Genomic DNA, 14,761 nt, shown 5'->3' with positions numbered 1-14,761 from the left:
CAGTTGCTTTGCCCTAATGTTTAAAAACTCCCTTGAACCTTTTTCCTACTTGCTGCCCATATTAAAGAAAAGGCAGTGATAGCCTTTAGCTTTTTAATTGCACCTACTCAGAGCGTGTTAATTTCTTTGAGCCTGTTAAACAGGAAATGAGTTGTAATGGTTTGAACAGCATTGAGTCATGAACAGCTTCAAATGGGATTCTTTTTCCAAGTTTCATGTTTATTTTAATATTAAAAAGGACTGAAAGCTTATCTAAAAACTTCAAGGAACAAAACTGCAACTCCCATCCATTTTATAAAGGGCCCAAGCAAACACTGTCTGAGGCTGAGGTTCCGTGTGCAACCCTCAGCAGCAGTCCCGGCATGCTCCTGCCCCTGTGCTGTCCTGCTGCAGCGGCACAGCTGAATGTGCTGCTGTGCAGGAAGCCCCTGTGGCTGAGGAACACCCTGGGGAAGATAGTTTTGGTCAGTGTGAGTGGTTCCAACCCCACCAGTACAGCCACACAGTGCAGCTGGGCTGCGCTTGGAGGCAGACGCTGACACCAACGATTTTAAGCGCTCAGCCTTGCTGAATGGGAGACCACAGCTTGTACGCTTTCCATCATGTGACCATAATCCACTTCCTCCCCATGCTGAAATGCAACACTGAGGAAGAAAGAAGCAATGACTTGCATCTCATACCAAGGATTAATTCTGCTATCATTTCAGGCAAGTTAACTGTAACTTCAACTTGTAATACAGCCATAAATCTAGCGCTATAGAAGCACTAATGATTGCTTGTTTATAGAAAAAGGCATTTGAAACATTTTAATGACCCCAAAGTACATTAAGATCTTCATGGTAGGTTGTATTAAGCTCTCTTCTGTGTTGCATCATCATAATATGCAGGAAAATCCATTAATGCATTATTTCCCCACATAATTTGAGCAGCCAACTGCAGTCCTCTGATGTAATTCAGTGTCTAGGTAATGATACCACCAGATGTCTTATGTAGGTTCTAGCCTCCTTTTCTTCAAGCTTTGACTTCTATGTGGACTGTGCTCTGCTAAACAGGGAGACAGTGAGAAATGGAAAATTCTTAAAGCTTTTCTCTGCTTCAAAAAGTGCTCTTCAACTTGATTTTTCTCTAGCTCTTCTTTGAGAGGATCATTAGATGGAGAAGAGGATAGTTCTCCTACTCCACTGTCACAGTACTCTGCAGACAAAGTCAGAAAAAGAGGGCTGTTTCTCCCACTCCAGTTTGCTAATCTAACAGTGATCCTGTCAAAGCCAAGTGCCATTGTTAAGATAGAAATCATGTCATCAGCTCCCATTTTTTTCATAGCACGTACCTGCTACAGGCCAGTTGGCACAGTGGCTATTGCTCATGAGATTAGTAGATGGCTGCAATTGAGCAAGCCTGGCAGAAGACTTGTGATAATTTGCTCTCTGAGGCGTCCTGTTATGAGTAATCATTTGATGATGTCCAAAGGGTGTTTCAGGTGTCTGGTGTCCAGCTGATGGGCCTGCCATTTTGTGGCCCGCTATCTTAAGATCAGTGGTCTCCAAGGAAATATCCCAAAGTTCAGGGTCATCTAGAATGAATCAAAAGATGATCAAATTAAACATGAGATTATGCAACACAGAAGAATTTAATACGAGCTACCATCAAGAACTTAATACACTTTTGGGTCATCAAAATGTTTCAAATGCATTTTCTATAAACTCTCTTCCTATAATGCTGGCCAATCTAAAAGTTAAACTGTAAACATCGTCTATGTCGGTGCACAACAGGAAAATCATGCAAGAAAAAAAATACTGCTATATATCATAAGAATTGAGGCAGATAAGCTGGCACTCCCCCTTGTGCTCTGGAGTTAAGCAATGTCAGGGTTCCATGGTGCAAGTATGACCCAAATAGCCATAGTCATGTTAAGAAGATTCCCCTCCCCTGAAATGTTACTTCAGGAAAAAAAGGTATACCAAATAGGTATAACAACACTCTACTGAAGAAGGTGGCGTGAAAACCCTCCTAGTGATGGAAATTGCTCATCTCCTACACCTTTTAATATTATTTTTCTGCCACTTAAGTAGTGTTAGTATTGCTAAGCTAACGATACTCATGCTTCTATTATTCCAATCTGTTCATAAATGGTGCCTTCAGACTCTACTTTAAAGAGCTGATTTAAATGCTTATTAATTTAACATTTTGTTATCATTCATCAGTTTTTGGCTGACCTGCAAAGAATTCCTCTTCTATTGCTAATTCCTGTTGTGCTTTTGTTGGAGTGCTGTGCTTTACAGGAGGATCAGATGTTGCTGGACAAAGATAACACAAGAAGATTTTAATGACAGAAAGACAGAAGAGCCCTTTTCCTCCTTCTGAAGAGACCGTGGATCTGAAACAATAAGCAGCAACTGCCACCAGGTACCCTCTTCTCTGAAAGCTGATTCTTAGCCATTGGCAACAGTATGTGGAATGGCAAGATGACAACTGGTAAGGGCAATTGCACTACTTTAAACTGGTTTTGGCCTGTTTATACCTCCCCCCACCCTCCCCCAGTTCCTGCTTACAACACAGCTGTCCAGACTTCCCCATGAGTAAAGAACAACCTATTAGTAGCTAATACGATGTCTATTTGCCTGCAATTGCCTTGGTGAAGTGCTGCAGCCTCAGCTGGGGGTGCAGCATGGCTGTGCTACATGACGCTCTAGGGTGGTTGGAAAGTTACAGTTTAATGAAGCTGTTCTTGAGCCCACATTTCTTCCATCTTAAAAATAAGAGAAACAATCCTCCTTCCTTTGTTCTCAAAGGTGTGTGATAACAGAGAAGCAAAAGAAACTGTCAGACTCCTGTACTGAGGATAATATGTTCCTGCCAGTATCTGTCATTACAACTGTCAATTTTTAAGGCTGAGCCTTACCCTGTTTGCTGCCTGCAGTAACTACTGGAACCTGCTGCTTTTTCTCCATCTGTTCCCGGAACTGCTGCTGTAGCTGCTTTTGTCGCAATTTCCGCTGGTAAGTAGCATCATACTCAATAGCTGAGGATTCTATGTTTCTGTGCCTCCCCCAAATAAGCACAAAGTTTAATAGGATTTCAGCAGTTACCATTTAAGGAGAAGAAATGCATAAAGAAGTAACAGCAAGGAAAATCTGATAAATCAGCATTTTGTAGCATCTTCCAAATTGGGTTCTCCATGTGTTTTCAGAGGGGAAGTAACTTCTAACATACTTTTTAAAATAAATTCATAGTAGTAGTCCTACCTGGAACTATTTGGCTGTTTTTGATCTTCAGCATCTGTGGAAGCCTCCATCTGACTAGGTTTACAAGTAGATACTGTCTCACCATGTTGTCTCCATCCTGTGCTCTGCCTTTCCAAACAGCTATTGTATCTTGCTTTCTCTATTTCAGGCTCATAGTCCTGTCTTTTAGCTTTGACCAAATGCAACTCAGGCGGCATCTAGAAAAGGAATAAAGAAAACTAATTCAGAAGTTTTCTTCATCAACTTAATGAAACATGCAGAGTCATGTCACTCAAGTTAATCGCTGACTTCATACAACTCTGTTAGTTTAAACTGGTAGTTCAGTGCTTCAGGGCAGCTATCCCACGTTGCCTGTACTATGCTTTCTGCATATGAGAACAGATGCAGATGATTCAGAATTCTACAGCTTCTCAGTCTCACAAGTCTGTCCCTGGCATCTGTTAGTTTTGCCAGTTCCATTTTCACACTTGTATTAAAGGCCATGGCAGACCTGATGCTCAGTTCTGTAATCGTGAGGTCACTAAGGGGCGTATACCCTTCTGTTTCTATTAAATACAGGATGGTTTGGCTCTGTGATTTTGAAACTTGTGGCAATGCCACTAACAGACAATGACCCTGGTGAAGCAGAGATCTGTGGCATCTTTACTTGGTGAGGCCTCACTTTGGATCAGTTCCTACAATCTAAGTTTGCCAGAAAGAACAGCCCTAGGCTGATTAGCAGAGTTTGCTAAATCCTGGGCTGAAGAAGTCCCTATGGAAGTCTATGGACCTTCAATTGCAAAAGTTTTTCCTCAATGTGCAAAGCAGATTACCACCTACAAGCCTACTGCCCCCAAATGGTACACATCAGGAGCTAAACAGATAGAGGCTGGTAAGTGCGACCCGAGTAACAGCCAGGACAACTGTAATACTGTGAAGACTTCTGCGCTATGTTAAAGTGTACATAGAAAGTGTGATAGCTTTGAAAGAATGGGGTTACAGTATGGGAGTCACGGATGGAGATGTACGTCACTATTTTTTATCTCTCTCTGGACCAAAGATCACCAACAGTAAGAGGCATCTCTCCACGGTGTTGTGCTAAGTCTGGCTGATCACCTCAGAAGGTTCAGTTTGACTGAGTGCTTTACAGAGGGTGAAGTCACCACAGCTCTTCCCTTGCAAACTGAAACCTAAAGTAGGTAAGGAGTCTGAAAAGCAAAACTGGAGGAAGCAAGGCCTCTTACTGTTTAGTAATGATAAGAACCATAGTTATCACAAGGAAGGTAATCTTTCAAGTACACAGTTGGAGACTCTAATTCTTTGTACATTCAAAAGCCACTGTTTGCCAGTAATATAGCATCAGATATTTAAAACAACACAAAATTGTAGTGTAAGTCTTCCTAACTGTATTTCTCACCCTCCAGCAGCCAAATCTAGTACATACTGCTCTCAAAATTCAATTGCAGATTTTAGGTACCAACACATTTTGAATTCAAGCAGAAGACATTTACAGGGAGAGGTACACTTCTCATGAAGGAACAAAATACACTGTTACCTGTTTTGCTTTTCTGTAGTAAGACTTTGAAGTGACTGGCAACAACTAAAAGCAGTTGTGGGTCTGGTCTAAAAATCCTGGTTCCTCCATTATATCATAGACACATCTAGTATTTTGCAATGTTCTTTTGGGAAGAATCCAAGTTGGTTAACTGAAAGTTGAAACCACCTTTTGAAATTAACTTTGCTTGAACCCTCAGTATAAACGTGCTGTACAGAATAACAAGTATAAAAAATGAACTGAGCGCTGAGGGTTGAAATAGGGATACACCATAAATTTTGTTACAAGGACAATGCTGAGTGTATCTAGCTGGTGATGTGCATTAGGCCCCCATAGAGTTTGAATACTGATTAATAAGAGGACAAAGCAACTATCAATAGATATGGCAAAATTACTACTGTACAGATTTTGCTTAATCTTAAGTGAAAGTTCTGACTACAAAAAGCAAGCAGCTTTGGTACCTGACCCACCTGGTATTTTTTCTAGGATATGCTGGGCCATGCACATTGAAAATTTTGTCTGAAGGAGGAAGTGTTTCCAGTGGAAAAACTTCCTATTTTGGGCCAGAACTCCCTGAAGTCTAAAGAACAATCCTCTTTCCTGATACCCAACAGCTGACATACAAGCTGTCAATTTGAGAGGCTTCAGGTCTAAATGAAATAGTCCTAATTTTGCAGGAATGCATACAGGAGCTTTACCTGCTTTAGGGTAGGATACATAGGTTAATAGATGATCTGTCTGGCTATTCTTCTGCCCTGCCCACAGCCTCTTGTTTTATGACCTGTTACAGAAATGGGCAATTGTGTAATGACATAATTACAAATAGCATGCAGCTCTCTTCCATCCTTTTTCTTGTTTGTTTGTTTCTGGAAAAGTCCAATATGAGGACTATGAAAATGACAAATAAGTTTGAGCTTAAAATTCAAAATAATAAACTGGATCATGCTGCCACCAACAATAAGAGCAAACTAAGAGAAGAGCTAGTCTGCCTTATGCCTTATATGGGGTAGTAAAGACACTATTTCCTAAAGATTTCTGTCTTATCTACATCATGCATATATGCATTGGCAGTGGTATCACTGCTAATACATATTTAAAGCACAAGTGCCTGGACTAGGGTGATGAGCTCAGTTGCTGCAACTGACAGAGCTTAACTGGCCTTAAGAACTGTAGCACACAAAAAATGGCACCAAGAATAAACTGTTTAGTGTTTTTTTGTGGTAGCATTTAACCTGTTATGAACACAGATTTAACTGTACTCATTACTGGCACTGAACAGAGAGACTTAGACAACATGTCCGATCTTGAGTCGGACACTGTTTCTTCACCTTAGTGACCTTGCCTATTTTAATGGTCCAACTTTAGAGCACCATAGTTGTGGTAAAATGCTGAGGAAGAATTCTGTAATAGTTCAGGCAATCAGACTAGCAGGCAAATAAGGCTACAGCTCTCATAGCAGGCAATATTCAGGGATGAGACACAAAGATATTTATATCATTATTTACATTCTTTTCAACATGAAGGACTAGGAGCAATGGAAATCTACTGGTCCCTGCTTCAAAAGCCCAGGTACTGTACCTGACGTGGAAGCTTATTCACGGCTCGTAGGTAGTCTTTGTCTAGGATGCAGTTCCCAAGAGCATTCCCAAAGCACCTGTGAGATGAAAGTTCATTGTGATTGAAAATAATACTAAATTCTCACCTGATTTCTGAAAATGTATGAAGTACTGATCTTCACTTACTTGAGTGCCCTCTTCAGTCCATCTGTTACTGCCTCCTTTCTTGCCTTTTCTAAGGACAAGGCCTTAGATTTTAGGCCTTCACTCACTCCATACCCCACATCTTCATGATATGACCCATCCTGAAGTAGAATTTAAAAAATACTAAGTGTACGGGAGGTTCTGTACATGCAACACTTCTAGTTAGATGCTGTGCTTTCCTAAGCCCAATTATTCCCTCTAAGCTGGATGTGCAGTACTCTTCTGAACCACAGTCTGGTGTGTGTGTGAACTTTCATTCACCACTTTAAGCAATTGCTCAACTATAGACAGAGCAAACAAAAATCCACTTACCTTAAGCTGGACTTTCACAAATGCACAGACCCCCACATAGAACCTGCCATTGTTGAGGTCAACAAAATCTGGAGAAAAAATAGTAACATCCAGAACACCGCAGAAGACTTCTGATCCACTTCTAGATCTTGTTTTGCCTTTTGAGGACATTCATACACCTGTAGCATACTTGCTGAATGTGCCAAAGATACTACTACATCATCTATAAAATGGAGCTCAACCTACTAAATATTAACTGCAATTTGAGAATGCTGACTTGCATATATGCTCTGGGTACAATAACATGATACCTTCTAGTAATCAGTGTATAGACTTGGCAAACACTTGCACCCCGGTGTTAGGTGTATAAACTTTAACATATGCAAGATGGAAAGCTGTAAATGTTACTTCTCATTCAGCTGCATATCCTAAATGTTCATGGCGTAACAAATTTTTCAGAAGGAAGGAAAGATTTAAAGTATGAATTTATAAAAACAGTAATTGAAAAGAATCTTGATTGTCTATAAAAGCAATTTCTTTCCTATTACCTACAAACAGTCTCCTGTTTGGGAAATTTTGCACAAACTTATATCCAAGACAGGGTGTCTGAATAGCTTAACAGGTTGCAATACATCTCTCAATCCAGAATCTTTAGTTTACCATGTTTTACATCAAGAGTAATGCTACATAATATACATAGGACACTCTAATTAACAGTTTTACATGTTGTTAGAAACATGACACAAATGTCTGAAGTGAGATGCTTTCAAGTTCAGCAACTGTACTCTGAAGTCTCAATGTTCCTCTGCACTCATCTAGTCCATTTGCTCAATTGTTTTGAAACCTGTCGGGGTGCAAGCCTTTTGTCTAGCCAAGAGTTGAGGAACAAAAATAGGACAGAATCCTCTGTCTCTGAATTGCTAAGGCAAGACTTCTTATGGTATCACTTGAAAAAGATAGATGTTTGAAGGATGCCAGTCCTTTCTTTCTTAATTAAAAAGGCACAGAATAGATAGGAATGCATGGAATAATTTGTTTTATGTTTAGAATCTACCAGTCCAATGTAAGAAAAAAAACCCGAAGAAAAAAAAGCAAGCAGGTCCATTTACACATGTTGGTTGAGCTACCTCAACTACCCTCAACTTCAGTCTGCGCACAGCAGACCTGCAAGCGAGGACAATGCTTCTCTAGTGGTTGTTAGTTCAGCTATCAAGATGGAGGAAACTCAAGCTTTAGACTTGTACATCATTTTCTAGAAGAGGTTTTCTAAAGCTTTCTACTGTAAAAATCTCAGAACTAGGTATTTGTTAGAAGAGGAATCCTGCAGGAAAAAGCTAGTACTTGAAGGTGGTTAGGGAAAAATTAACTGTGATATTTGTTTGAATATAATAATTGCAGGTGAGTACAACAGTTGGCTCAGGGCTGCCAGGTGTTAGAAAAAATAGTTTAATGGTAATATCTCTTCACTAGTGTTTTCACAAAGATCAGAAAACTTGTTTAGAATAGCTCAAGAATAACCCTATGTTTGTTTAAAATTATGGCTACAATGTATTCCAGTACAACATTTAAAAAGAAAACAGAAGCTGCATTATTATTCAATTTCTCTCATTTTTCCCAGCTGCCAAGAAATCTGGAAATTCCACATGCTTCTCATCAGGTTCTGCCATTTTTAAAGTTCATTAAAATACATATTCTTTCCTGTTTGGAATGTTCAAGTTCTAGGACAGATAGCTTGGTCCTTCTCTGACAAACTGTCCCTTTAAAGCATCATGGTGAAACAAGAGGAAAGACTTTATTCTCAAGAGATACTTACCGACATTCTGCTGAGTGACTGAATGAGCCCAGCCATTGAAACCAAACATTTCATTGGCCAGACTGATTACCTTGTGACCCTCAATGTAACAGACCTGAAAAGAAAAGCAAATTATACATATACACACACAGGTGCACACATATATTTCTTTTCTTTTCTTAATGAAAAAGAAAGGAATCACATAAAGCATCTTGCAGTGTGGAAACCCAGCTAAGTGCAAGACTCAAAAAATCTGAATGAAAGCAAAATGGAGCAGCTTTAGGTTTCCCGCTTCACAGTTGCCAGGAGAAGGTAAGAGAACAAACATAACTGAATTATGGGAAGTAGAGCTAGTGGGCACAGAAGAGGGAAAAATGCAGCTAGTGTTTATATAATGCTTCCTATATTCCAGTTCTGAAAAATTAAGCAAAACTTCTCAATGTTCCATAAGTAGATAAATATTCTCATTTAAAAGATGAAGCACTGATAAGCCACTGTTTATCTAAAACATAAAAAGACCCTGTGGCTAAGGTAAGACCAGAATTTATGCTATTTTAACTTTGCCTTCACATCTGCAAATTACCCTACTAGTGGGAAATGAACTCCAAAAAATTGTTTTGTTTTGTTTTGATTTTTTTATAAAAGTTTTCCTGGAAAAAAAAAGGAGTTGGAACATCTATACATGTTTGTTCATACCTTCTGTCCTCCTCCAGCTTGTCGACTGCTGATATATTCTGGACCCAATTTCTGACGCAGAGCATGCTGGATAGCTTGATATTCATTTGCTGTATATTGACACTTGTGGAAAACAAAATAAGGCAAGGTTTTTCACTCTCCCCATATTAGCTTTCTCTCCCTTCCTAACATCAACTCTTAATCCCATTTTTCCACATACAGTTTTCCAAGAGATGCATGTTCCATTTTTATGATCCAGGATGTAACTGATAAGGAAGGAGTTTGGGGGGGGTGGGAGGGGGGCGGAGAAGGCAGAGGAGATTTGCCCCAGCAAGGTGCATTATATTAGTTTCTTCTCTTACTCTTGAAGTCATGCACATTGGTGGCTATACAAGCATTAATTATTGAGCTGTAGCAGTTCTTTTCTACTTCTCATAACCATCACTTACATTCAAAGAACTGAAATGAGCCAGGTCTGTTGATATCCTATTGATATCCTAAGTCAAGGTTGCCAGGAACACAATTATACACAATTTATATTTCACCTCTCAAAAATAAAATATAGTATCTCTGTAACCAACAAGAAAAGTGTCTTTTAAAACCCCAACAAAACCAAAGTTTAACCTTGTTCTATCACTATATTCCATCACAGAGAGGATAGCAGATTGGGCTAGCAGTCAGAATAGAAGTTTCTTGAAGAGCATTCAGCAAATTCCCCTAATGCAGGAAAAGTTCTTTGGACAACTCTAGCACCAATGATACCAGTAGGAAGCCTAAAGCAACGTAACTGGTACTGCTTGTCTTGGTAGAAATACAATTTACAACCTGCAAAGGTGAGAGAGGCCTAAATACATATGTAAGGGGTTCAAGCACTAATAAGTTTGTATTGCTATGCTCTGATGTGGGACAGAAGAGAGATTTCAGTGCCTAGATTGCAAGTACTGTGCATGCAGGTATTGGCTGCCCCATCATTCAGCAGAACAGAATTTAACAGAGTGTATGCCACTGAAGTTCTAATGCCTGCCAAACCTCTCCAGTCTATATATGGTTCCATTTAAACTAAAAGGAATAACTTTGTCTGGTTTTGGAACCAGAATGCAAATCTGTAACCAAAGGGAAAAGGGAGAGTACACATACACCACATTCAGAAGCTATGTACAGATGTGTGTCATGGAGAAGAGAATTCAGCACTTAATGCAAAAGATCTATTCAGACCCGATATAGTAGTTTGCCTTTTTTTTTTTTATTTTTAATATATAATAGCTAAGTGAAAGTAATTGACTTTCTGAACCAGTACAGAGAATGTATGTAGGCAAAAGCCAGGCCAAGCCATCTGGGAATGAAAGAGAATAAAAATGAGCCCCATTTTTAAGGAACAAAACTAAAAACACTTTGTGAAGAATCCAGACCAATTTAGCATAGCTAGAGGTGTGCCATGACTATAAAGAAGAACATGTAATGTAAAATTAGGTGTATGGGTATGACTCCAGCCTTATTTTACCCAGCTTTAAAATAAGTAGATATGCAAAGCCAAAGTGCAAGTATAGAACCTCCGCTTTTCTCTCAGACAAAACGGAACTGACCTGTCCAAAGCAAGCAACAGAACTGCCAGTGCTGGAGCTATTGCTGCTGCTGTGGTTTTCGCTGTTTTTCCTTTGACTTTCAGGCATCCCTAAAGATAAGAGGAGATAAAACACTGAACAGCAGGTAACAGAACCAAAAGTTCATACGAAGACATGTCAAAAAGCTATGGAAGGCCACTGCCTGTGAGTATAACAATATTCTGTGATAGATGATATGTTGCATATTACACCAATATCGTACTTCCCATTCCATGGAACTGCTGCAGTCCCAATGGAAATTTATTTTCTGATGTTACTTCATGACAGTCAAAAATACTTTTCTTAAACATGTGTTATACTATGTATGCAGAAATGTTTCATTTCATGCTAGAAACAGAGGCGCTGTTCTGGTCTTCCATCCATAAAAGCATCAAGTGTGAGTGAGCTGATAAAGAATCAAGAAAAGTCATAGAAAGTGCTAAAAATAACTCCTGCTGGATTTCCTTGGATACGTGCAAATCTATAGGGCAACTCACAGAACTACTAACGTTTCTATTCATTGTTCTCCTTAGTGTCAGTCTGGGTTGCTTCACTCATTTTCTGCTTTTTAAGCACTTGTCAAATGACAACCAGAAGAAATCGCATTTCTGCGGTGGATGAAAAGATTTTTTAAAAAACAAAACTTGACTTACATGTCTTGTATGTAATTCCTGCTTTTCAGTAAAAATGTTGATAGTACACATGCTGTACTGAACTGTTCCTGTTAGCGACTGTCTCTTCTTATAAGAGATCTACATTTGTTGAGAGATTAGCAAAAAATTTAATCAAGAAGGAAGACTACAGTTGAAACCTATCTGAATTTTCTGTTATCTACTTCCATTTCTGCTAGCCATCACATTAAATAAAATAATCATTTCACTCATTCCATTTAAAGAATAAATAAATTATCCCTGTCAGAAAAGAAAATTCAACTTCAGCAGCATCTGAATCCTGCATAAGAAGTAGAGACTAGAATCTAAAATTAATGTTTTCAGTCATTATTCTAAAGATTAAGCTGTTAACAAACAATGATTTTTTTTCCTTTTATGCATATTTGAATGCATTTTTTATTATTCTAGGTAAGGAAATACAAAATAATTCCCTCTTCCAAATTTTTCAACACTATATCCCTAAATCATCTTCAATATCCATTACCACTGAGAATCTTGACAAAAAAGAAAAAGCAACTTTCTAAGATTGTACCTGTTCATAAGATGATTAGTCAGTCTTCGTTTTATATTACTATTTTGACTGTAATCATACTGTCTTGGGCCATGATGGTATCATATAAACTAAGCAGAACTGAAAAATATACAGAACTTGTAACTATTTTAAGAAGTCATGCTGATAATTCAGTAGGTGGCACCCTTCTCCAAGTCAGTATCCAACAACTGCCCAGTATCACATTGCCACACCATGGTGTTGGTGAAGTGGTCTTCTAGCTGAGAGCTTACAGGAGTGCAAAGGAGCTACAGTGGCACATGTATATCAGCCCACAGAGGCAATCTTTTGTCATGTTTGCACAAATGCTGGGTACAGCTGGCTCTAGTCTGTCCCTAAGACTGCTGCATACAATACAAATATAAGACAATTTAATATACACGCAAGAATCCAGCTGCAGAAAGTATAAAATCCTCAACAGATAGTGTTGTTTGACAGCCAGTAAGAACCTGGCTAATACTATGCTTTGCTACTGTCCTCCAGGTTCAGCACTCTTCTAGAGAAGTTGTCTTTCTAGTCTCTAAACAAGGAGCCAAAGTTTTAGTGAGAACTTGGCAAACAATTTTCAGAAAAGGGATAGTAGCTGTTTCTGTGGCAGGTACCAACACCAGTAATTATACTAGGTGTCACTAAAATTCTCCTCAATTTTGGTTGGCTATAATTATTCACCTTCTGTCCAAAGTTGTATAACTGTACAATTTTTATGCATTTGAACATGTTTCGATCAAAATTTAGCTGCAATTTGTGGTAAAAAAAATTGTTTCTAGAAGAGAACATACAGAAATTAATACCACCAGGAGATACACTCATGATTTAAGCAGACTATTCTTGCTTTTAAGCAAAGAGTTCATTGCATCCTGAGGGAGACATTTAGAGAGCAAAAAAAAAGTGATATCAGCAGTGACTGGCAGAGGGAATCAAAGTTTGAACAATGCTACTTTTTCTTCTCTCTCTAAGCAACCTAAATCAGATCCTAGTAAATTATAAAGCTCCTGGGAAAAACAATGCAAGAAATGTGTGCATTTGCCTACACAATCCTATTAGCAGTTTGCCCCAGATCTCCACATACAGTGTGTGGGTGACATTTTGAAACAAAACTACTTTAAATTAAAACAGCGTTATATCCTTTAAGTTTCTATATGGTGTACACCATTGTCAATCTAAATTCTGTAAAGAGATACATACTTAATGAAGTTCTGAACAATGTATGGAAGTTGATTTTTAATGAGAATGAGAAAGGAGTACAGAATTCTATTAAAAATAGCAACATACAGTATTAAGCCAAACAATCAGCTTCCACTAGAGAAATATAGCAATATACTTTTTGTGCAATAAATATAGTTTAAAACATGTCAATGGTTTGTATTTAAATCATGAGCTACTCTTGCTCATAGAAAGTTTGTTTCAGCTGTGAACCTAGTTTAAATAAACCAAACATTGTATTAGAGCAATGTGGTTTTCCAATCCAGTGAAGTGCAGCAGAGCAAAGCCCTTATGTCTAAAGCAAATGTCAGAGCACTTCAAAGAAACACAATTTCAACATCAAAATTATTAGAGTAGGTGTTTGGAAGAGGGGAAAATTAATTCTGCAAATGGATTTATTAATCTGCCTTAAAATCAGAACCAGGAGCTAGGGAGAGCAAGAAGGCTTCCACTTCTCAAAAGAGTATGGTTTCCTTACCCCCATCTCCCCTCAGTATATTAACTCACATGAAACATTAACACTGAGGTAGATAATAAAAAGCCACTGAGTAGAGTGCAAAAGAGCTCACCCTCCCCCCCATCAGGACATTTTTGAGGCTGCCTGACTCATGAATAAGCGTTAAAAAGCTGTACTTTCAAACTATCTTTAAATACTAAAAACTATCTTTAAATACTAAAAATTCAGCTTCATATATGGTTGTTCTGTATGCAGAATGATAAAAGCAGTTTAAATACTAAAAGGCATGTAGGAATTATCATTTGTTACATTTCTGACTGTGATTTTTTTTTTTATTATTTACAGGGAATTATTTTCAGTTTAGCTGGTAATGTTCTCTGACAGTTTTCTTATCACCAAGAAAAACCTCATGCAAGATTACAAGTTTTCAATTGTGCTCCAAAACATTACTTTGATATACTAGATAGACAAAGAATCTTATCAGCATTTTTGTTACCATATTTAATCCTTTAATTTTTAAAAATGCCAATAACACAAATCAGGTACGCAAACAGGAAAAAAAAAAAGCCTGTTTTGGGAAATTGGATAAGAAATACTCATTTTCTACAGCATTCTAAAACTAGGCAATCATTTGTAAGGTGGTAGTGAACTGACTACCTGCTGAGAAAAATATAGTTGATGCACAAATTTCCATGTAAAAATTGGCCATTCAGCTGGAACAGATAGTATTGAATGTAATGTTTTCAAGTACCACTAGTACTATAGGTGACAGCAGCAATACCTTCTAATTTTCTAAACAAATACCTCCTCATACACTTTTCCACTATATAGCCCCTATCCTATTCCCAAAAGAGACTTTAGTCCTAAGTCACTTATTCTCCTATCAGTTTCCCCTCTTTCTTAACAAAACATGTTTCTGAGCCCTGTACTCTGTCTTAATCCTGTGCTAGGATTGTCAATTCCCAATTCTCTTTGCATGTAA

General features: G+C 38.3%; 1 protein-coding gene across 8 annotated transcripts in view; it reads right to left on the bottom strand.

Annotated features, from left to right (window-relative positions):
• Nucleotides 1-198: 198 nt before the first annotated feature.
• Nucleotides 199-14,761, bottom strand: part of RAD52 (RAD52 homolog, DNA repair protein) — a 40,103-nt gene continuing 25,540 nt past the window's right edge. Inside the window, exons 2-12 of one of the 8 annotated variants that reach the window (XM_013947235.2) lie at nt 10,881-10,969; nt 9,319-9,420; nt 8,644-8,737; nt 6,852-6,988; nt 6,522-6,640; nt 6,358-6,433; nt 3,246-3,442; nt 2,903-3,045; nt 2,217-2,297; nt 1,331-1,573; nt 199-1,194 (exon numbers count right to left, since the gene is read on the bottom strand). In XM_013947235.2, the coding sequence (XP_013802689.1) occupies nt 986-1,194; nt 1,331-1,573; nt 2,217-2,297; nt 2,903-3,045; nt 3,246-3,442; nt 6,358-6,433; nt 6,522-6,640; nt 6,852-6,988; nt 8,644-8,737; nt 9,319-9,420; nt 10,881-10,967 (1,488 nt within the window). In that variant the 5' untranslated portion in view covers nt 10,968-10,969 and the 3' untranslated portion in view covers nt 199-985. Of the gene's footprint in view, nt 1,195-1,330; nt 1,574-2,216; nt 2,298-2,902; nt 3,046-3,245; nt 3,443-6,357; nt 6,434-6,521; nt 6,641-6,851; nt 7,010-8,643; nt 8,738-9,318; nt 9,421-10,880; nt 11,053-14,761 lie in introns of those variants that run through there. The other 7 variants (XM_013947239.2, XM_013947236.2, XM_013947237.2 and 4 more) reach the window with 7 other exon arrangements.

This window comes from Apteryx mantelli, chromosome 1 (assembly GCF_036417845.1).
Source record: "Apteryx mantelli isolate bAptMan1 chromosome 1, bAptMan1.hap1, whole genome shotgun sequence".
NCBI classification, from domain to species: Eukaryota; Metazoa; Chordata; class Aves; order Apterygiformes; family Apterygidae; genus Apteryx; species Apteryx mantelli.
The sequence above is the reverse complement of the archived record's forward strand: the minus strand, read 5'-3'. Positions and strand labels throughout refer to the sequence as shown.